We start from the raw sequence: 23019 nt of genomic DNA, 5'->3' as shown, positions 1-23019 counted from the left end.
TGTGTGTGTGTGTGTGTGTGTGTGTCAGACTAGTGGTGGGCAGGCATTGTCTCAGTAGATCTTTCTAAATGTTCTTCCATTTTTTCACCCAACATCAACCCAATTCTAATTATTCAGGATGCATGAGATTATATTGTAGTCCATGTATTTCTAAGAAAAACATTCTTACAAACTGAATTAAATCAATAAGAAAATAAAATGTATTTATATAATTTGAAAATATAAAAGTTAAATAGGAGTCCTGATGGTGCAGTGGTTAAAGTGCTTGGCTGCTAACCAAAAGGTCAGTGGTTCAAACCCACCAGCCACTCCATAGGAGAAAGATGTGGCAGTCTGTTCTTATAAAAATTATAACCTTGAAAGGGAATATACCCATGACCTTATATAAGGTTAGCAGATGATATTTCTGCATACCTATTTGTACGTGCTATAACAATGTCCATATAAATAGAACTAACAGGGTAAAGTTATGATAACTTCTTAGCCACAGTCAATCATCCTGATGGAGTGAGTTGCTGCACTTATGGACTCAGGACCATGGTTGCAGGGGACATCAAGCTCAAGTGACATAACATACTACACCAAAACGTTGTTCTACATCCTACTTTGGTGAGTAGCAACTAGGATCTTAAAAGCTTGCAAGCTGCCATTTAGATGCAACAATGTGTCTCTCCTCGTCCAAAGCAAAGAAGAATGAAGAAAACCAAAGACCCATGAGAATAATTAGTCCAAGGGACTGGTAGACTATGCAAACCTCAGTCTATATAACCATGAGACCAGAAGAACGATATGGTGCCTGGCTACCACTGTCAACCACTTGGAAAGGGATCAGTGAAGGAGATCCTAGTTAGAGTTAGAGGAACAATGTGGAACAAAACTCAAAATCATTAAAAAAAAAAAAAAACAGGTTTACTGGTCTGATAGAGCCTGGTGAGACCCCTGAGACTATGGCCCCTAGTTACCCTTCAGGCCTGGAACTGAACTCACTCTTGTGGCTTCCAGCCAAACAATAGACAGGCACACATGGTGAACTTGAGGCAGAACAATCAATCATTGGAGAACAGAATCATTGGAGAACAATCATTGGAGAACAGAAGGGCAGTATTTATTTGCTCAGGGAGATAGTTCAGGGAACAAAAGTATAAAGGAAAGAAGGACACAGGGAAGAAGTAACTACAGGGAGGAAGTGGAAAAAAGAGCTGTTATATTGTGGGGATTGCAGTCAATGTCATGAAACAAAATGTGTATGAACTGCTGTATGGAAACGAATTTGCACTGTAAACTTTCACCCAAATCACAATAAAAATAATAATATAATTAAAATAACAATAATAATGTGTCGGGGGAGGGGGAGTTACAGCCTTGGAAACCCTATGGGGCAGTTTTACTTTGCTCAATAGGGTTGCTATGAGTTGGAATCAACTACAGGGCAAGGAGTTTGTTTTGTGTTTTTAAAACTTAAACAGATTAAACAACTAGTTGCCTCATTTGTAACAGATGTAGCAGATCACCAGCAGTTACAGCAAGACTTCTATCTCACTGCTGTAATTGTGAAACAGAAAGAATGATTGCATGAAACAAAGGCCTTGGGATGAATTGGGCTCACTGAAGTATAAACTCTCATCTTACCTCACATATAATGAAATGGGTACAACTGTATTGAGAATAATAATGTATGACCAGAATGTTAAAAATCCTGAGAACACAGCATTCTTCTTGCCTTCATTCCAAAAAAGGAACGTTCTGAATTGGTCCCCAACTTGTTGCTCCCAGATTGAATTTCCTATTGCAAGAATAATTCCCAAGCATACCAGAAACCCAAAAATCTGAAATGAGAATAGAAGTCTGGTTAAGGTTAATTTTAACCCAAAACTAGTCATATCATCATGATCTAATTACACTTCTAGCTCTTAAAAAAATCATCATTTGAAAAGAAAGTTTATACAAAGTTCTTCTTATAATTAGTCATAGGAGTAACATTTAATATTTTTATGTCAGGAACTTGGCTAAATATTTTACTTACATTTTTCTTATTTAATTCTCCCATTGACTCTCAGAGAGAGAAAAATCCATTATCCATCCACAGTCTACAGATTCAAAACAAAATAAAATGGAGACACCAAGAAATTCAGGAGCCTGCAGGTGAGAGGGTGCCAGCAGTTCGCAATTGGCTGCTAACTGAAACGCTGGCGGTTCAAACTCATCTACCGACTCTGCAGAAAAAAGCCCTAGCAAACTGCTTCCATAAGGATTATAGCCAAGAAAAAACTATGGAGCAGTTCTACTCTGGAATACAAGTCTCCACGAGTTGCAGGCCAACTCAACAGCAGCTGACAACAGAGAAACACAGAACTTGTCTATGGCCACACAACTAAGACCTTCACATCCTCAACTGGTGATAAATGCACATATTTAAATGTTCTCTGGTGACATAGTGCCTAAGGCATTTGACTGCTAACCAGAAAGCTAGCAGTTCAAACCCACCAGCCACTCCTCAGAAGGAAGACTGGGCAATCTATTTCCATAGAGATACTGCCTGAGAAACCCAAGGAGGGGTCACTATGAGTCAGATTTGACTCAACAGCAGTGAGGTTTTAGTTTGTTCTGTTTTGTTTTTGTTTTTGTTTTGTGAACATTCTGCAAAATAAAAGAAAATGAGTTTTATCCACACTTAGGAGTTCAAGTTTAAAAACTAGCTTAAGTACCTTTAAAAGCATGGGTGATAAATTGTATAGTCATTCAAGTCATAAGAACTAAAGGAAAAATATATCAATGATTCAAGAACTATCAGACTAGTCAAGTCTCTTAGCTATAGATCTGGGTGCATGACTTGAGGCCGACAAGAAAGAAAAAGAAAGGTTAATGAAAACATTTCATGGCAGAAAGGGGATAGGAGAATAACCCACTGCCGAGGGGGAAAAGGGAAGTTTTCCTTGCCAGGCATTGAGTTTATGCTAATGGTGGTGGAATATTTTGGAAAAAGATAGTAACAATGGTGGCACAATATGAAAAATGTCATCAATGTCCTTGAGCTATCATTGTGGAAGTTGTTATGTTGGCGAATGTCTTGTTGTGTATGTTTTCACCACAATAAAAATAAAAACAAACAAACAAAAAACCCACTGCTGCCTTTCGATTCTGACTCATGGTTATCCTGTAGGACAGTAGAACTGCCCCATAGGGTTTCCAGGGTTTCCAGACTGCCTCATCTTTCTCCTGTGGAGCAGCTGGTGGGTACTAACTGCTGACCTTTTGGTTGGCAGCCAAATGCTTTAACCACAGTGCCACCAGAGCTCCCTAAAAAGTGGGAAGTAACCTGAAAATAGTTGGCAAACTTTTACAAAGACAGTCATTTTTAGAGACAAATTAACTAGAGAGACGGCAGTCAATCCTTTGTGAGTTCAAAATTCCAGCCCTGTGAAGGAAGATCACAAACTCAATGAACATGGTAAGACCTGAGTTGAATAAGGTATTATGGGAACTCTGTTCTGGTAAGTGTCACACTGTGTTAGGAGCTGAGACCAGCTAGTATGAGGGAGGAGTGAAGATAGACAACAGAAATGCATCACCTCCCCTGCCACCCCGTTCCATTTTTTCCACGAGAAACATATTTAGAAATTCTAGGACTCCTTTTTACTTTATTCTTTCATGGACAATACAGACACACAAGAAAACAAACCAAAACCAAAAACCAAACTCACTGCTGTGGAGTCGGATTCGACTCATAGCAACCCCTCTTTGGGTTTCTAAGGCAGTATCACTATGGAAGTAGATTGCTCAAGCCTCCTTCTGAGGAGTGACTGGTTGGTTTGAACCACCAAACAAATTATTTTAAACTACAGTAGAAAACTATGTATTAGAGAAAAGTGGAATTATGAATCCCTGAAATCTTACCAATTCTGTACCTGTACCACAGTATCCTCTTTTCTCTTAATTAGTTGACACTGTAAATCAATTGAACTGAATCACTTTAAGAACATTAAAATTGTTAATATTTGCCATTAACCCATTGCTGTCGAGTCAATTCCAATTCATAGTGACACGGTAGGAAAGAGTAGAACTGCCCCCAGAGGGTTTCCAAGGCTATAAATCCTAATGGAAGTGGACTGCCACATCTTCTTCCCATGGAGTGGCTGGTGGGTTGGAACTGCTGACTTTTTGGTATGCAGTAGAGTGCTTAACCATTGCATCACAAAGGTTCCTTGACTCGATATTAAATGCTCTAATTTAAGGATGCACTCTGCTTTGAACTCCTTGGAAGATCATTCTGTTTTCTAATATGAAAAGTGGGACCAGTCCCTGCAAAACCAGTAATTGTACTCTGAGGTGGGTAGATATATAATCCTCTTGCAAGCCCCAAAAATGGGCTCAGGGCCATTTAAATTAGGAATTCTACAAGTTAGGCACAGGCTCCAAATGGGCATGTTCCTTTAGCCCCACAGGCCCTGCCAAAAGGTGAGAATATGTCTGGAGGAACACAGGTGCCCCAGGTATGAGGACAGTACTAAGAGCAAAACAGCCTAGCCAACATTTTATACTCAGTAATATTAATTTTCTTTCTTACTTATTCAGAGTCCAATTATTTCATATCAGTCAAGCAAATATATACTGACTTCAGATTCTTTATGACTGAGGTCTGTGATGGGGCAGGTGGAGAAATGTTTCTAAGCCATGGACTTCAAATTTAACATCTACTTAAGAAGCAAAGCAATATTACACAAAAGTGAGAAAACAATCAAATCAGCAATATGAAGTTGCACAATATTAACTAACAAAAGGATGGGATGCAGAGGACTATTTATTGTACATGAGTGGTAGAGAAAACCACTTTGATAATTCAGAGGCAAAAAATAATGATGGGCTAAGGAGGTTCAGAAGCTTTCACCAAGGAGCACTAGGGACCTGAGCCTCAAAGGATCCATAGCAGGACTGGCCACATAAACTGCAGAGCCCAGTGCAAACTAAAAATGCAGGGCCCCTTGTTTATAAATAATTCATAATTTGTAGACAGTGACAGCAGATCTTGAAACTAAGAATGGGTTCCTGTTCATAAGCTATGTAGAGAGGACTTGAGCAGAAGTAAGACAACAAAAAGACCAAACTATCTTTAAAACTATGTTTTACTTTTGTCTTCTTCTTGTTGTTGCTATGTCGGACCCAACTCATAGTAAGAATAAGGAGAATTTTCACCACACGAAGACCTCCATAAGCACCAATCTACCTCTCACAAGAAACTTTACCAAGGTTGAGAAATTATCATAATATATGAGATAGAAGAAGTCTACCTAAGCCTCAACTGTAAAATCACCAAAACACAAACTATTCAAGGAGAATGGAGTTTCTCAGAAAATTCTCAGCAAAATGTAAGAAATATATTAAGATAACAATGACTACTGATATTACCTAATTTTGTTAGAGTAACTTACCCACAATACTAGAGTATTCATCAATCTATCAATGCTTGTCCTTTTAAATTTAGTTTTACCACTGTTCTGCATTAGTTTAGTGTCCGGACCTGCCCAGGGGAAAAGAAAAAAGTAAATAACGTATTTGAAATAATTGGTTATTATAATTTCTCAATCATATCAAATTTTCCTAGAAGGAAACTACTATGTTTTCCAAAATAATTTAACTCTTATTAAGAGCCAAGACCATTGTTAAGTTGTGTCAGTCTCACCTCATGGTTTAACCCTGCAAACTGCAAGGTAATTGGTTTCCTTTGAATAGGATAAATCCTAGCAGAACTTGTAGCTGAAAGGTTTAAGAAATGTTATTCTTCAAAAAAATCTATGCATGAGTGTAAAAATAGTATTTTGTTGTTTGAAGTAGTTAAGGATAATAAAGTCAATAAAAGTGAGAACTAATTTGGAAATGTTGAAAAGAACACTATGTTAAAAAGAACAATTCAGAACACTAATGTTCAAAACAGAAAGTTAAGAAAGCAAACTGAGTCCATTTCCCCAAAAAGCTTTCAGAGTAACTCCAAGAAACTCATCAGCAAACAATTTAAACTTTATTTTATATAGAATACTGGTATACGATATGCAAGGGGCCCTGATGGGAGCAATGTAAGCCCTTGGTTGTTAACTGAAAGGTTCTCAGTTTGAACTCACACAACGGCTCTGTGGGAGAAAGACCTGGTGATCTGCTCCCATAAAGATGACAGCCAAGAAAATGCTTTGGGACAGTTCTACTTTGTTACCTGTGCTCACTATGAATCAGAATTGACTAGATAGCAACAACAACAACACATATGCGCTTTTTGAAGAGGCAAGAATCGTCTTAAATCTTGTGATAGATTATTTCAGGTAAATACAATACATTATCTCATGATAGATAGAGTTACCAATGATTTCTTCAAGGAATTCCAAGAATATTATTAACTGCCTTAGAAATTAGATATTAGTCGATTGTTGTTGTTGTTGTTGTTGTTGTTATGTGCCGTCGAGTCGGCCCCGACTCATAGCGACCCCTCCTTGGGTTTCTGAGGCAGTGTCACTACAGAAGTAGGATTGCCCAACCTTCCTTCCAAGGAGTGGCTGGTGGGTTTGAACCGCCAGCCTTCTGGTTAGCAGTCAAGTGCTTTAGCCACTATGCTACCAGAGCTCCCATTAGTCGATTAGCAAAGGAGAATATTAAGGAACTTCCTGTGGACAAACACAATGCTAAATAGATGCAATTAGATTTTAGTTATAACTGACTTCTCTAGTGTTCCTTCTCCACATTGTCTTTTTATGATGATTAATCCAGACAGCCATTTAAAATAGGAGGAAAGGGGACATCAGAAAAATAAGAGGCATTAAATGCCATTCTGGAGGTCAGGGAAGAGTGGCATAACCTTAAAAGACTTTTGTTTACTTGAAAGATAAATTGAAGCTTAGGGTCTCAAACAATTCACTTGAGTTGGAAATTGTACCCCTGTGTCCTATCTATTCTTAGCCACTTGGCTTTGTGAAGTAGACCACCCACACTTTCTCTGAATCATTTATTAAAATCATGGACAGTGAGGGTGGGAAATATTTCTTTTATGGTAAAGATCACAAAGAGCAAATAAAATTTATGATTGCTAAAAAGCTGAGATATTGACAGACCAGTTTTATAGTGAAAATTTATATTCTTAGGCACAGAAACACACATAGACTAGCAAATAATCCATTTTATGAGATTGTAAACTCATATTTAAATATATGCACAGATATTGATACACACATATATGCTAGTCCTCACTCAGAGTTCTTAAAGAATTTTCTATATTCATCTCCCACTCATCATTCATATTAGTTACTGGAACAACAGAAATGTAGCTGATGTTATCATCAGTATTCTATATGCCTTCCTGACCACTCAGCAACCTTTGACACTGTTGACTATTCCAACCTCTTGAAACACACTCTTCCTTTAACTTCTATGTTATATTGCTCTCTTGTTTTTCCTCTTACCCTTTGGATAGATTCATCTCTATCTTCCATGATACTCACCTCATTAAATACTAGAATTCCATAAGACTAAGGCATAGGTCAGGGAGCACTGGTGGCATGGTGCCTAAGGCACTTGACTGCTAACCAGAAGGCTGATGGTTCAAACCCACCAGCCACTCTTCAGAAGGAAGATTGGGCAATAGACTTCCATAGTGATACTGCCTTGGAAACCCAAGGAGGGGTCGCTATGAGTCGGAACTGACTTGACAGCAGTGCATTTCCATTTCAAAGGCATAGGTCATCTTCTCTTCTACTCAATCCACCTTTCCCAAGCAATCTTATCTAAGACTATAGTTTTAACACATCAATAGGCCAAATGGATACCTCCTGCTCAGACTGCACCTCTAAGCTTAAAGCCATATATTTAATTGCCTTAATGACATCCTCACCTAGATCTCGCCAAGCCCATCTCATGATCCAAGGTTCCTTATCTCAGTAAATGGTATCATCATCCATCCAGTTGTGAAGACTCTGAGTCATATTTAATATGTTTCTCATATTTCCCTTCAAATTTCATCAAGTCAGCTTTCTAAACTGCTTCTAAATTTCCTCTCTCCATCTTAAAGACTCCCACTCCAATTCAAAGTACCATCATTTCTCAACTGGACTACACTAAAAGTCTATAACTTGGTCTCCCTGCATTCACTCTGAACACCTCCTAATCAGTATTTCTCCTTCTCTCCCACCCCAATCTTGCACTCTTTCAAGGACCTGCTGTCTATTTATAAATATTACAAACACTGTAAACATGAGTGAACCTTTCAAATTTAACACTTACACATCCCACCTGTTGATAAACTTGCAATGGCTCTCCAGTATTTTCAGGAAAAAGACCAAAATTCAGGATACGATCACAAGGTCTTGTACAGTTCAGCCTCTGCCTATATCTTTAGCCATGGGGCCATCTCTGTCCTCCACGTTTTTCATGTTCCAAACTGACCTTCTTAAGTTTTGAATGTCACCATCTTCATTCCTGCCACAAGGCCTTTGCCATAATGTGCCTTCTGGCTAGCTTCCTTACACTCTTCGCCCAGTTAATACTTACTCATCCTTCAACTCTTTGATTCCAGCTTCATTTGGAAACCCTTCCCCTAAATCCTGTCTAAATCCTTTTCTTTCATTATATATTCCTGTGAATTCATGTTTTTATTCTTGAGAACACCAACCTGTCTCAGTTTGTGATTATACATTCATTACTACAATTATTTAGCATTAATGTTTTCTCCTCTAACAGACTGAAAGTTATATGAGTAAAGGGAGTGTGTTTATTTTTGCTCAATTCTAAATCACCAGTAAATAAGTAGCATAGTATCTGGCACACAGTAGGCATTCTGTTAATACTTGTTTAGCAAAGTAATTAATTTCTTGAGCACTTACTATGTTTTAGGCAATGTGTGTATATGCCTTACATTTATGATCACAATAGCTGACCTCGCATATAGCATGCTGTAGCTGAACTATAGTACTGAATTGGCAATTGCAAATAAGATCATACAAATGCAAACAAAATTTTGGGCTACAACTCATTTCTAGGATGAGGAGCCCTCACTGCTGTGATGACAAGGAGCAAACCTGAAGAGTATTCCCATCAGGTATTCCCTTAAAGGGTATTCCCTTTAAGAAGTCTCACCAGCATTAACTGGGAAAGTCTAACTCTCTCGTTCTATAAGAAAGATGCAAAGAAGGAAATACATGGTAGTAAGTTTATTTCTCTGACTAAAGAATAATAGCATCAGATGAGAGAACTGTGAAGCTAGATTCACCCCCAGATAAAAGTTCGTACTCTGCCTCATTTCCAGGGATTTCCAAAGTCCTTACAATGGCAATACCTCAAGCAGCAAGAGCCTTGCTAATATCACAGCTGAGAGTATTTAGGAGAAATTGGGAAGCCTTTTCTAGGTTTGGAATACTTTTGAGCCTCTAATGAACATTTTGTTGTTGTTGAGGAAAGTCAGTTAAGAAAAACATTCCAATTTTGATTGCACATATAGTCAGCAGGCCAAAAATACATCTTAATTTGGTGTCACAATAAACAGGATTTTTTAAAATCAAGGTCTGGCAATCGAAGCCACAAGAACAATTTGAGCGACTTTATAAAATGGTGCTACTGTAAGCTTCCTTAGCAGGAGAGTGCCACCTTGGGCCCATTGAGATAAATCAGAGCTAAGAAACATGGCAGGCGCCAAGAGCAGGAAGTGCCTCCTTTCCCTTGTCCCCACCTCCACCATGCACAGTCTCTCCGAGGTCTGCTGTCCCGTTTACAAACAGTAGAAGAAGCTTCAGGGTATAAACAGAAATGATTGCAGGATATCCCAGAAGACATTTCTAAAAGGGCTGCTTGCCCTTTTGCAAACTACAAAATGAAGAGCGGAGAGAGGGGCTTCCTTCTGTTTTCTTCTTCCATTTTAAAGGCATGTTATTAATACTTTAAATGACAGGAATGATTAGGATGGAGTTAACATAAAAAAAATTAAGCTGTAGGAATCTAACACCTACTTCTTAATTAAGGCCCAAATATCCTTAAGCATAATAAACTCATGATGTCAGTGGTTCGTCAAACAGTGGGGCCACCTACACTCTTTTCAGAGCAGTGGTATCTTCCCTTGGCCCCCTACATTCTGCAGTTAACTCCAGAGCAACCCTTTCCACCGAGTAAAAGCACTATGCTCATCCCGACGTGAAGAACTATAGCCTGTGTGGATGCGTGTCTCAGGTAGGGTTCACATATAACCGACCCAAGGCAATTAGCTATACCTGCAAAAATAACCATTCCAAAACACCAACTGGTGTTTCTCAGGACGCAGCCTCTCAGGATTATCTTCTCATTTTTCAGGGAGTACTTGCTGTCTTTCCAAGAGAGGACTCCTGTGAATTTATCTAATTTGTTGTTCGGTGCCTCACAGACAACAATCCCTGTAAAATAAGAAACAAATCCTTTTATGACTCACCTCAAACTTTCCTGAGAAGTCCATAGTACTGCTTTACCCCCCTATTGCTAACAGACAGTACATTTCTCCTCTCCCCGACAGCATAGTGTTACATAGACAAGATTGTGCTAGGAAAGGAAACTGGGGGGTACAACGATGGAAGTTATCAAATTTTGTGAAACATAGCTTTCCGCACCATCCAAACAAGAATAAAGGGCTCAAGAGCTATGGAGTACGTTTTTTTCCTTAAAAAAAAAATCACATATCTCTTCTCCTAGTGTCCTAAAAGGTTTCTTTTTTCCTTATTCTATTTCTTTTAACTTAATGTGAACTTGCAGGTGGCATACTTTCAGTTTAGCAACAAAGATTAATTCAGTCTTTCCATGTGCGTAATCATACTATTGGGGTCCTACTAGCTTCCACCCCAGAGAAACTCATACTATTAGGGGTCCTACTAGCTTCCACCCCAGAGAAACCTTGGCCTTGTTTGCCACACGTGCCAGAGAATGTATATGATTCCTTTCAGCTGTTCTTTGCTTCTTATCTTGATTAGATTCGGAGTTGTGGGGACTCTCAAAAGCACCATATAACTTGCCCCAAACATGACAGAGATGTTTTTAGTTCTTTTTAAATTCCAAACCCATTCCAAAACAAGGGCATGCCCATTCCAACTCAATGAATCAATTCGTTCCATTATTTCAATAAGAAAATACTCATTCAGGGTAGAGATTCTCTAGATAGAAAAGGAAACCAGAAATAATCTTTAGTGGACCCAGTCACAAAATGTAAGTATTAGATTAAAATACAGTTGTATTGTAAATGTTTGGGGTTAAATTTTTAAAAGTAAAAGAGAAGCAATGAGTTCAAAGACAGAAGAGAGGGAAAACAAGGAGAGAAGAAGGGAGGAAGTGAGGACTGGATGGGTTAAAAAAGTAGATTCTAGGTAGATCCAATCAAGACTCAAGGCAGAGCCAGAGGTGAGATTTGTACTATAACATTCTTCTTCTCAAAAACAATAGAAACCCATTTATTTTTATTAGAAATCCAAAGGACAGGACACAACATAAAAAGTGGCATTTGGAAAATAAAAACAGGAAGTGTGTCTTTAGCATTGATTGAAGTGAAAGAGACCAACTCTGGAGATTAGGGAACCCTCTGATTATACTGACTCCATCTACTCACAAGCTGCCTTCTGAACTTAAAGTGGCTCCTTATATGGGTTCCCTTCCTTCCTAGGATGCTGTGTTTTCCCTTTAAATCACTTAGACATAGGTGACAGCAGCCAGTTTTCACATGGCCTGGTCACATCTGGCCAAGCAGATTACAGTAAATCCCTAGGGTTACAAACGTTTGACTTATAGACAACTCACGCTCACCCTTTAATGTTATGAAAATATGCCCTCAGTTTGAACTGATTGAACCAACACTTACTCAACAAATTCTTCATCACAATCACCTTCACTTGGTGCATGTACAGCTTTTAAATCATTGGAAAGGCTTAGAGCTTTTTCTTGTACTAACCAAAACCCACTGCCATCGAGTCAACTCCAACTCATAATGACCCTATAGGACAGAGTTAAACTGCCCCATAAGGTTTCCAAGGTGCTAAATCTTTACAAAAGCAGACTGCTTCCTCTTTCTCCCATGGAGTAGCTTGTGGTTTCAAACCACCGACCTTTTGGTTAGCAGCCCAATGCTTTAACCACAGCACTACCAGAGCTCCTTCTTGCACTAAAGGAAGGCTAAATAAGAACCATATGCACCTGTTTCCAACTTATCTACAAATTCAACTTAAAGACACATTGAGGAACTGATCTTATTCTTTCCCAGGGGCTGCCTTACTAATATTATTAGCCCTAGCATTGAAAAACAAAAAACAAACCAATAAAACCTTGAGAAGGAAGAGGAACTCACAGCCTTGGACTGTCTTTTCAACCCCCATCTCTCTTCACCCACTATAACAAACGTACCGCCTAAAGGATCCCACTTGGACATTCACTGGCAGCTTCCCAGACATCACTGCTAACTGAGAGAATGCTGGCAGGAGGATTTGGATGAAGCTAAATAACCTGTACAAAGTCTTCTCTTTATACTAATGGAAATGGCTGAATCCTGGTTAGCTCCAATTATAGCCTATCACTAACTTTAAAAAGTAAATTTAAACTGATTTGAACTGGCCCAAGTTGTTTGCGTAACTAAGCTGTTGAAGAGACTTTTTCTAAATTATAAGAATTGAATTTTTTTTTCTTTACCAGTAATTTTCATCCCTTAGAAACTTGAATTTGGTCTCGTCAGCAAGACCTACATAAAATAGCGGGGTCAGCAGCAACCCTTAAAGCTTATTCCAGTTTCTTGACCCAAGACTTAATTTCTTAGGCTTCAAACTTGGCTATTTAAAAAAAAAAAAAAAAAAATGCTTTGGGCAAAAACAACATGATACACAGTCCCTGCCAGTAGGAATATAAAAAACAGGCTCATTTGATCATTTCTATTGTCGCAAGCAAAGACTGACATGTAGGCAAATACAGCCTTGAACATGTTGGCTCGTTCTTTCCTGGCCCCAAGGCTTATCCACTTCTGGCCTGGCACCAAGGGTGTGGTTCTAGACAGGAACAGGCAGAAAGGCCAGGAGGTTCTGCCTCAGTTACTGGAGGCCAATCCCCAATTCAGTCTTTCCTGAAGGAAATCAAAGGGATGAGTGTGGTCCCAGAAACTTAAGTACTAAACAAAGGGCCCAGTCAAAACAAAATGGCAGGAACAAAGCCAAACTCCATTTCTTTCATCATAAAGTGCTCAATTTCTTCTTTCTTAGCCTGTTAGCATAAGATGCAAGCTCCTCAATTTCTCTTCTGCCCTTGTTCAAAAGAGATAAACAGTGTCCATTGTTCAAAACACTCTAATCACCTCTGTATTCCTGTAACTTAGCATATGGCCTACATTATATGATATCTTAATAAACCCCTGTTAAATAGTTGGATGGAAAATTTTCAAATGGTTTCAAGAGAGAAGTTGGGAGATGAAAAGGATATCAGAGCATATCTAAAATGAATGGAAGAGTGGATACATTTCCAGGGTAATAACAATAAAAAGGATTAGAAGACCAAATAGTCCAACTATGAGAAGCTTGGGTTGGCCTACTCTAAAGGGAGACAAACGGATCTGAGAACACTGGAAAAAAGGTGAAAACCTTAAATCACATTTGTTCGTCGTTATGTGCCACCGAGTTGGATCCAACTCACAGCGACCCCTCCTTGGGTTTCCGAGCCGGTATCACTACGGAAGTAGATTGCCCAACCGTCCTTCCAAGGAGTGGCTGGTTTGAACCTCTAGCCTTCTGGTTAGCAGTAAAGTGCCTGCACTACACTATCAGAGCTCCCAAGATGTCAATACTGCTGTCCAAATCCCCATGTCTTTCTTCTTCATGTTCTTAAGAGTTGCCCTGGAGATGGTGATAACTACTTATATTTTTCTTAGAAACAAAATTGTCACCTTCCTGTTTTCTAAACTTCATCCTTCTTCAGCAATCAAGCTTCAGCCACATACTACCACCACCATAATGTCCATGTTAGCATAAACAGTAAAGAGAGAAGTTATTCTTCATGTCTTACATGGAATCTACGTCTCATACAGCCACATCATCTATATCTGTGCTTCCTTCCAGGTGAATGGTAACACTGTCTGGTAAGAAAAAAAGTCCCAAGATGCTACCCAGGCCTTCTTATTTATTTTTTAACCAAAAAGAGATGCTTATTTTTCTGTGTTTTAATTACAGACATGCTATTCTTTAGAAAGGACCACAAAATACACAAAGATTCCTGAAACAAAGAGTCAACCTTTCCCTGGTTCAGAATTCATACAAAATATGTAAACTTGTCATAAGTTGCAAAAAACAGATCTCAGCCCAGTCAGTAACAATATGCAAAAGATCTTTAAATATATTTGCACAATATATATCCAGGGCTTTCTCCAAGACATAAGAAAAGCCAGTTTACAAATATAAAATTGACAAATATTTCCATTTATTTATTTGCAAACTTTTTCAACTCCCATAAGACTTTAACAAGAGAAATCAAGGTCCACTCCACTTATTTTTCTATTTGTTCTAATGTCAGATCAAATTATGTATCTTTTTATATCTATACCATAGCAATTTACTCCTGATGCTTGAAAGGTATAATAATATTTTTATGATAACTTTTCAAAGAAGTGGATTTACCTGCGAAGCCCAACTCTATCTTGTGCTGGTTCCTATGTTTGAGAAGCTCTTGTATAAACCCTTCTCAAGGATCCTGACATTCAGAATCACTAAGAACATTTCTACTTTAAAAATATAATGACAACATCTGCATCCTGGACTCTTCACAGGTTATCCTTAACTTGTTATGATCCACACAGTCAATTGCCTTTGCACAGTCAATAAAACACAGATAAATATCTTTCTAGTATTCTCTGCTCTTAGCCAAAATCCATCTGACATCAGCAATGACATCCCATGTTCTGTGTCCTGTCCTGAATCTAGCTTGAATTTCTGGCAGTTCCTTGTCAATGCACTGCTGCAACTATTTTTTAATTATCTTCAGCAAAATCTTATTTGTGTGTGATATTAATGATATTGTTTGATAATTTCTGCTTTCTATTGGATCACCTTTCTTTGGAATGGGCACAAATATGGCTCTCCTCCAATTGGTTTGCCAGGTAACTTCCTTCCAAATTCCTTAGCATACATCAGTAAACACTTCCAGAATTGCATTCATTTGTTGAAACATCTCAACTGATATTCTATCAATTCCTGGAGCCTTGTTTTTCTCCACTGCCCTGGGGTGGATTTCCCAATGAGCAAGGTACATGTTTTTAGTACATGTGAAATTGTTCACTACAGATTAGTAAGTAAGCACAAGTAAGCTTGTGCTTACCTTGCTTATTGGATACTCCCTGTCCGGGACTGCAAATGTGAAAAGAGACTTTTATTCTAGAGGAAGGTGCTGTGGAGTTGGGAGACAGACAGATGCTAGCCATACTTAAAAGCAGAATCTTTGATGTGGTGAAAAAATATGAAACTGTTCACTAAAGATTAGTAAGTAATCACAAGTAACCCTGTGCTTACCCTGCTTAGTGGGTAATCTGAAACTGCCAATGCCTTCAGTACTGCTTGGACTGCTACCTTCAATACCATTGGTTATTAATCACATGCTACCTTCTGAAATGGTTGACCAATGACCAATTCTTTTGGTACAGTGACTATGTATTCCTTCCATCGTCTTTTGATGCTTCCTGCATCATTGAATATTTTGCCCATAGAATCTTTCATTATTGTAACTTCAGGCTTAATTTTTTTCTTCAGCTTGAGAAATGTCAAGTGTGTTTTTCACTCTTGGTTTTCTAACTCCAGGTCTGTGGACATTTCATTATAATATTTTACTCAGTCTTTTCAAGCCACTCTTTGAAATCTTCTGTTCAGCTCTTTTATTTCATCATTTCTTCCATTTACTTTAGCTACTCTGTGCTCAGGAGCAAGTTTCAGAGTCTCTTCTGACATCTGTTTTGGGCTTGTCTTTCTCTCCTGTCTTTTCAATGACCTTTTGCTTTCTTCACGTCTGTCTTGGAATGCCATCCCACAGTTTGTCTGGTCTTTGGGCAGTAATTTTCAGTGCATCAAATCTATTCTTGAGATGGTATCTAAATCCAAATAGGACTTACTCAAGGTGGTACTTTGGCTCTTGTGGACTTGTTTTTATTTTCTTCAACTTCAGTCTGCACTTGCATACGAACAATTGATGATCTATTCTGCAGGCAGCCCCTCACCTTGTTCTGACTGATACTACCCAGCTTCTCCATCATCTCTTTCCACAAATGTAGTCCATTTGATTCCTATGTATTCAACCTGGTGAGCTTCACATATATAGTCACCATTACATTGAAATTTTTATCAACTTCTGCAGTCTGAAATTAATCATACACACAATCAAAATGCACTGACCATTTCTGGTGATTGGAATGCTAAAGTTGGAAACAGAAGAAGGATCAGTAGTTGGAAAATATGGCCTTGGTGATAAAAATTATGCTGAAGATCATGAGATAGAATTTTGCAAGGCCAACCACCTCCACTTACTAGTTATATGATATTGGACAAGTTATTCAATGTCTCTAAGTTTCAGATTTCTTGTTAACAAATTGGAACCAATAATACTCTTTCTCCCAGGCCATAAGAACTTAATAAGATAATATATGCACTTGCTTAGCATAGTTCCAGGTACAAATTGAGTACTTGTTCATGTGTCGGCATCACATTCAGGGCCTGAGAACTTTAGGACCTCTCCTTTATTAAGGTTTCTTTGTGAATAAGCACTTGTTCAAGTCTGTCTTCTCCCTTGGGTTAGAATCTCTATAAAGGCAAGGCCTGAGTCTGATTTATGGACTATTGCATCCCCAGACCAAACAAATCCCTTGATATTTGCTAAATGAATGAATGAATGGGTGACTGTGGAGGTTATGTTTGTGTGTCAACTTGGCTGGGCCTGGTTGAGTGGCTGGGCAACTGGTAGTAGTTATTCCCCATGATGAGACTGGCAATCAGCTCCATGGTGGGATCTACCACAAGCAGCTGAGTAGCTGCTTTGGGTATGTGGTCTGCTTCCCATATATAAGAAGAAGCTTTGGGGATGGTCTCTAGCTTACGTAATGCTTGGACCCTGCATGTAGCCATGTCGTTGTTCAGCAGCCTGCCATGCTCTGCCAACCTTGGTACTTACAATGGACTTGAATGAATGGTCTGCCGTGTGGTTTGGTAACATCAGGACTGTGCCTTTTTACTTATCAACCTTGGGATTGTCAGCCTCAGCAGCCAGCAGCTGTCTGAAGGAAGAAAAGCTTCTAGCTTCAGTGGGCCAGGAGCTGGAGGCAGAGCTGAAGCCCAAGGCTGAGGTGCTTTTACCCAGCCCCTAGAACCTGACACTTTGAACATGGACTTAAAGCCTCCAAACTGTGAAAGAATAAGCTCCTATTTGTTAAGGCCATCCCATTTGTGGTACATTCTTGTCAGAGCAGCACTAGATAACCAGAACAGTGACTGAGTGAATGAATTATAGAGTTAAATTCATGCCAGTCCTAAGAAGGCCACCAGAAAGACACTGCCCATAAGTGAAAATGTAAAAGTGAAGAGGCAGGGAGACTTGTGAGAGACATCCTGAAGTCCAATCCATCTCAGTTTTTACCTTTGATGCCCCTAGTTTAACTCTCCAGTGGTTATTTCTCTTAAGGGTTTAGGTAGAAAACGTAGGTCTTAAGATATTGGGGAGACATACAGTTGGGTACAAGGAAAGAAAGCCGTAGTTTGGTGCTAGAGAAAATATTTTTGGCAAATCTCAGAAGTAAACCCACAGGGTAACTAGAAGCACAAACAGTGCTATACCCAGACTTGCCAGAAGTCACATGCTAAAAGATATACTTAGCACAGACAGAGCATGGGGAAGGGTGTGTCTCACATATCAGCTTCATCTATTGGACCTACACTTGCCAAAGCTAGACAAAGCATTTCCAAATACACACAATGATGATCCTGTACTGTTAATTTAAACTAAGAATATAATAACAATATCTTTCAATTACCATGACTCAAGGAAATGTTTTTCTAGTCACTGGAGAAGAATCCCAATCTATTGACAGCCAATTGTGACAAAGGTGAATTAAAAAGAACAAAAGAGGGATTAGGAAAAGAATGGGGGAGTAAAAGCATCTAAGGAATGTTGGGAGTAAGTGTAGGGAATTTTATGCTCTTCTATACTTTGTATTCCACTTTAACCTCAGGGAGTGCTTAGCAAATATACTTAATAAACTAATGAGTATGGAGAAAATGATGAAGACAGAAAAGAAAAAGGATGACACGAATAAGAAGAAAGACACCACAGGTAAATTAAATAAGTAAATTAATGTAAAGAGTGGAAGGGTGAGATGAATAGAGAAGAGAAAGAATGTAAGAAGGGAGGAAAGGAAAGAGGCCAGGGGTGAAATGGAATACCTAGAGAAATGTGTGTGCACAGCGTGTGAATGTGTGTATGGGAGTACGTGTGGGTATGGCAGAGAGAAAGAGAAGTTAGGACTAGGAAAGGAAAACATGGGGGGAAATCAAAAGCTACATGAGAACAAGGGACATAGAAAGGATTTAAGGCTTGTTAACTGTCCCAACTCTTTCAAAGACTTTTCCATTCCACACCTTGTGTCACCTTCTTGGTCTTTAAACTTGGATGCAAACAGGAAATCTACCAGATTTTTGGTCTAATTTATTCCCCCTAAATCCATCTATTCATTTTGCAGATGCTTTTTAGGAAACAAGAAATCATAATTTAACAAAGCTAAAGCAATAAAACACCATGTTGCGTCAAACTTTCAGGCAGATTGATATTCAACCTACAATTCAAGAATGAAGGTAGAAATTTAGCAGAAACCTGCCCAAAAGTATACCAGCCTCATGAATTTGTCATTATATGTTTTCTGAAAAGTTTAAGTATAAATTAAAAAAAAAAAAGAGGTCTGTGTTGCCTTTATTTGGAAAATCAATAATATGTTGGGCATTTGGTGAGTAACTACCGTGAATGACATAAATTCAGGTCAAAAAACTAGTAAATGATGAGTATTGATTGACTTTAAAATTAAATTCTGTGAAGTATTTAAGAGACTGTTTTCATAGGAAACCAAGTCCCTCAACCTCTCCAGATTTCAGTTACTCCATCTTTTTAAATGAGCAGCTTTCTTTAAACAAGTGGCAATGCTTTTAGGAAATGTTACCTTGTGCCTGAATAGCACCACCTGTATTGCTTTAAATTTGGGACTTCCATGTTAAGTTAAGTAAAATTTAAGCATCAAATTGCAATATTGAAAGATTCTATGGGCAACATGTTGAATGATGCAGGAAACATCAAAAGAAGATGGAAGGAATACACAGAGTCACTATACCAAAAAGAATAGGTCAATGTTCATCCATTTCAGGAGGTGGCATATGATTAAGAATCAATGGTACTGAAGGAAGAAGCTGAAACTTCACTGAAGGAATTGGTGAAAAACAAGGCTCCAGGATTTGATGGAATACCCGTTGAGATGTTTCAACAAACGGATGCCCTGCTGGAGGCACTCACTCAGCTGTGCCAAGAGATTTGGAAGACAGCTACCTGGCCAATTGACTGGAAGAGATCCATATTTGTAACCATTCCAAAGAAAGTTGATCCCACAGAATGTGGAAATTATTGAACAATATCATTAATATCACATGCAAGTAAAATCTTACTGAAGATTTAAAAACAGTTGCAGGAGTATATTGACAGAGAACTTCCAGAAATGCAAGCTGGATTCAGAAGAGGACATGGAATGAGGGATATCATTGCAGATGTCAGATGGATCTTGGCTGAAAGCAAAGAATACCAGAAAGATGTTTACTTGTGTTTTATTGACTATGTAAAAGCATTCAATTGTATGAATCATAACAAATTACGGATAACATTATGAAGAATGGGAATTCCAGAACACTTAATTGTGCTCATGAGGGACCCGCACATAGATTAGGAGGCTGTCATTCGAACATAACAAGGGGATACTGCATGGTTTAAAATCAGGAAGGGATTGTGTCAGGGTTCTTTTCACCATACTTATTCAATTTATGGGAGCTCTGGTGGTGGTAGTGCCTAAGGCATTTGTATGCTAACCAGAAGGCTGGCAGCTCAAACCCACAAGACATTCCTTGGAGGGAAGGTTGTGCAATCGACTTCCATGGTGATATTGCTTCAGACCCACAGAGGAGTCGCTATGAGTTGGATCCGACTCAATGGCAGTGTGTTGCATTGTTGTTGCATTACTCAACTTGTATGCTGACTTGAAGCACTTACTGATGAAGATTAAAGACTACAGTCTGCGGTATGAATTACGAATCAATATAAAGAAAACAAAAATCCTCACAACTGGTCCAATAAACAGCTTCACGGTGGGATGAGGAAAAGATTGAAGTTGTGAAAGATTTCATATTACTTGGTTCTACAATCAACACCAGTGGAAGCAGCAGTCAAGACATCAGACGATGTGTTGCATTGGGCAAATATGCTGCAAAAGACCTCTTTCCAGTAATGAAGAGCAAAGATGTCTCCTTGAAGACTAAGGTGTGCCTAACCCAAGCCATCTAATTTTCAGTCATCTCTTATGCATGTGAGAGCTGGACAATGAATAAGGAAGACCAAAGAAGGGTTGATGCTTTTGAGTTGTGCTGAAGAAGAACACTAAGAGTGCCATGGTCTGCTAAAAGGACTAACAAACCTATCCTGGAAGAAGTGCAGCCGGAATGCTTCTTAGAAGAGAGAATGGCCAAACTTCATCTCACCTACTTGGGTCATGTTGTCAGAAGGAACCATTCTCTGGAGAAGGATATCATGCTTGGTAAACTGGAGGATCAATAAAGAAGGGGAAGCCCCTCAACAAGATGGATATACACAGTGGCTGCAATGATGGGCTCAGGCATAGCAAGGATCGTGAGGCTGACACAAGACCAGGCAGTATTTCATTCTGTTATGCATAGGGTCACTATGAGTCAGAGACAACTCAACAGCCCCTAACAACAACAATAACAAACCAAACTCACTGCCAATGATTCTATTCCGGCTCATAGAAACCCTATAGAACAGAGTAGAAATGCACCAACAGGTTTCTAAGGCTGTAAATCCTTACCATAGCAGACTGCCACATCTTTCTCCTGCAGAGTGGCTGGTGGGTTCAAACTGCCAATGTTTTGGTTGGTTAGCAGCTGAATGTTTTAATCACTGTGCCACCTTTGTTATTTCCCAGTCTCACTTACAATTAGATTAGGGCCATATGACTCATGCTGGCCAATAAAATATCAGAGAAAGAAGCAGTTAAAAGTCAGCACGTCTCCTTCATCTCATTTTTCCACTGCTGTAGTGACCTTCAAGACCACTAGTCTATATTCCATAGCCACAAGATAGAGAAAACTACCCAACCCACATCAGTATGTGACATGAGCAAGAAATAAACCCTTACTGTGTTTTGTGTTGTTGTTATTTGCTGTCAAGTCAGGCCCAACTCACAGCGACCCCTCCTTGGGTTTCCGAGGCAGTATCACTATGGAAGTAGATTGCCCCATCTTTCTTCCGAGGAGTGGCTGGTAGGCTTGAACCGCCAGCCTTCTGGTTAGCAGTCAAGTGCCTTAGGCACTACACTACCAGAGCCATTAAAATCTCAGGATTGCTTAAAACTGCATCTCAGTGTCTAGGCCATCTGTGTCAACATTTGTGGAAGGGAAGTTAATAATTATAACGATCGTTTTTTATTTGTTGATGATAACAAATGCTAAAAATCATTAGTTTCTACTTCGTTGCTCTTCGTTTCTTCGTTGATAAAGGAGCTCTGGTGGCGAAGTGCCTAAGGCATTTGACTGTTAACCAGAAGGTTGGTCGTTGAAACCCACCAGCCAATCCACCAAAGAAAGATGGGGCAATCTATTTCTGTCAAGATTTACTGCCTAGGTAACCCAGTGGGGGTCACTGTGAGTTGGAATTTATTCAATACCAGTGGTTTTATGAATTGATAAGGAGCTCTGGTGATGTAGTGATCAAGCCATTGGATTGCTAACCAAAAGGTTGGTGGTTCAAACCCATTAGCTGTTCCACAGAAGAAAAATGAGGCAGGCTGCTTTTGTAAAAAGTCAAAGCCTTGGAAACCCAGTAGGGGTCACTATGAGTCAGAATCAACTCGACAGCAGTGAGGTTTGTGTGTATGTGTGTGTGTGTGTGTGTGTTTGGGTTTGTGAATTCATAGAGCTATAAAGATAACAATTCTGCCAGGAAAGAAATAATTAATGGTCAATTTGGATTGGCCTTTCAGGACTCCATAAATATTCAATAAGTATTTTAAGTAAATATTTTGATTCATAAACACAATTTACTTTCCTTGGATTCAAGTAACAGTAAAATTTCATTGAAAAAATTACTTAGTAGAAAATATGTAATGTTTTAATCTAATCAAACTATTTCTTAGGCCAGTCAAAGTTTCCTGGGTATTCCCCTAACTTAAATCTCAATCTGCATAAATATTTTTTGTATTAACATTTGCTGTAACTCATTCAAGGGAGATTAAACTATTAACAGAATTTGAAAGAGTGTACAACAAGTACAAAGTACAGGCAATTTAAGCTCTAAACTGTGCATATGAGAAACAAAAAAAATAAGATGGCCTTGTTTTAACTCATGGTACGCTAAGACTCCTGTCCACATTTTCCTTTAGGGCACTCCAAAGAAAACACTGTGGAAGATAGTCTCAAGCTCCTAAAGATTCATTAATAAGTAAAACCAACATGTATGGAAATCTTGATATTCAGGGCCAAACTTATAAGTCACTAAAGCAAGAGACCATTGAGTGTTAACAGGCCTCAAAGAGTCTCCTCACAGTCTATCCTGGTGCCTAAAATCTTACCATTAATGTCTCTGTCCTTTGACTTTTGAAGGATATTGTTTCTCTGTGGCCTCTTAATCGTAAAATGCAATTATCCCTATAAAGGCAATATCTAAAAGCTATTCCCTGGATGTTTAAGAAGAATGTTGTTGTTGTTGTTGTTATGTGCCGTC

General features: G+C 38.8%; 1 protein-coding gene across 1 annotated transcript in view; it reads right to left on the bottom strand.

Moving 5' to 3' along the window:
• Positions 1 to 23019, bottom strand: part of ATP8B4 (ATPase phospholipid transporting 8B4 (putative)) — a 347934-nt gene that overhangs the window by 122247 nt on the left and 202668 nt on the right. Inside the window, exons 10-12 of the mRNA XM_007935307.1 lie at positions 10233 to 10391; positions 5427 to 5515; positions 1630 to 1826 (exon numbers count right to left, since the gene is read on the bottom strand). Of these exons, the coding sequence (XP_007933498.1) occupies positions 1630 to 1826; positions 5427 to 5515; positions 10233 to 10391 (445 nt within the window). The remainder of the gene's footprint in view (positions 1 to 1629; positions 1827 to 5426; positions 5516 to 10232; positions 10392 to 23019) is intronic.

The sequence above is a fragment of the Orycteropus afer genome, unplaced genomic scaffold (genome assembly GCF_000298275.1).
Source record: "Orycteropus afer afer isolate SDZICR_OR568_19922 unplaced genomic scaffold, OryAfe1.0 scaffold00026, whole genome shotgun sequence".
Taxonomy (NCBI): domain Eukaryota; kingdom Metazoa; phylum Chordata; class Mammalia; order Tubulidentata; family Orycteropodidae; genus Orycteropus; species Orycteropus afer.
The sequence above is the reverse complement of the archived record's forward strand: the minus strand, read 5'-3'. Positions and strand labels throughout refer to the sequence as shown.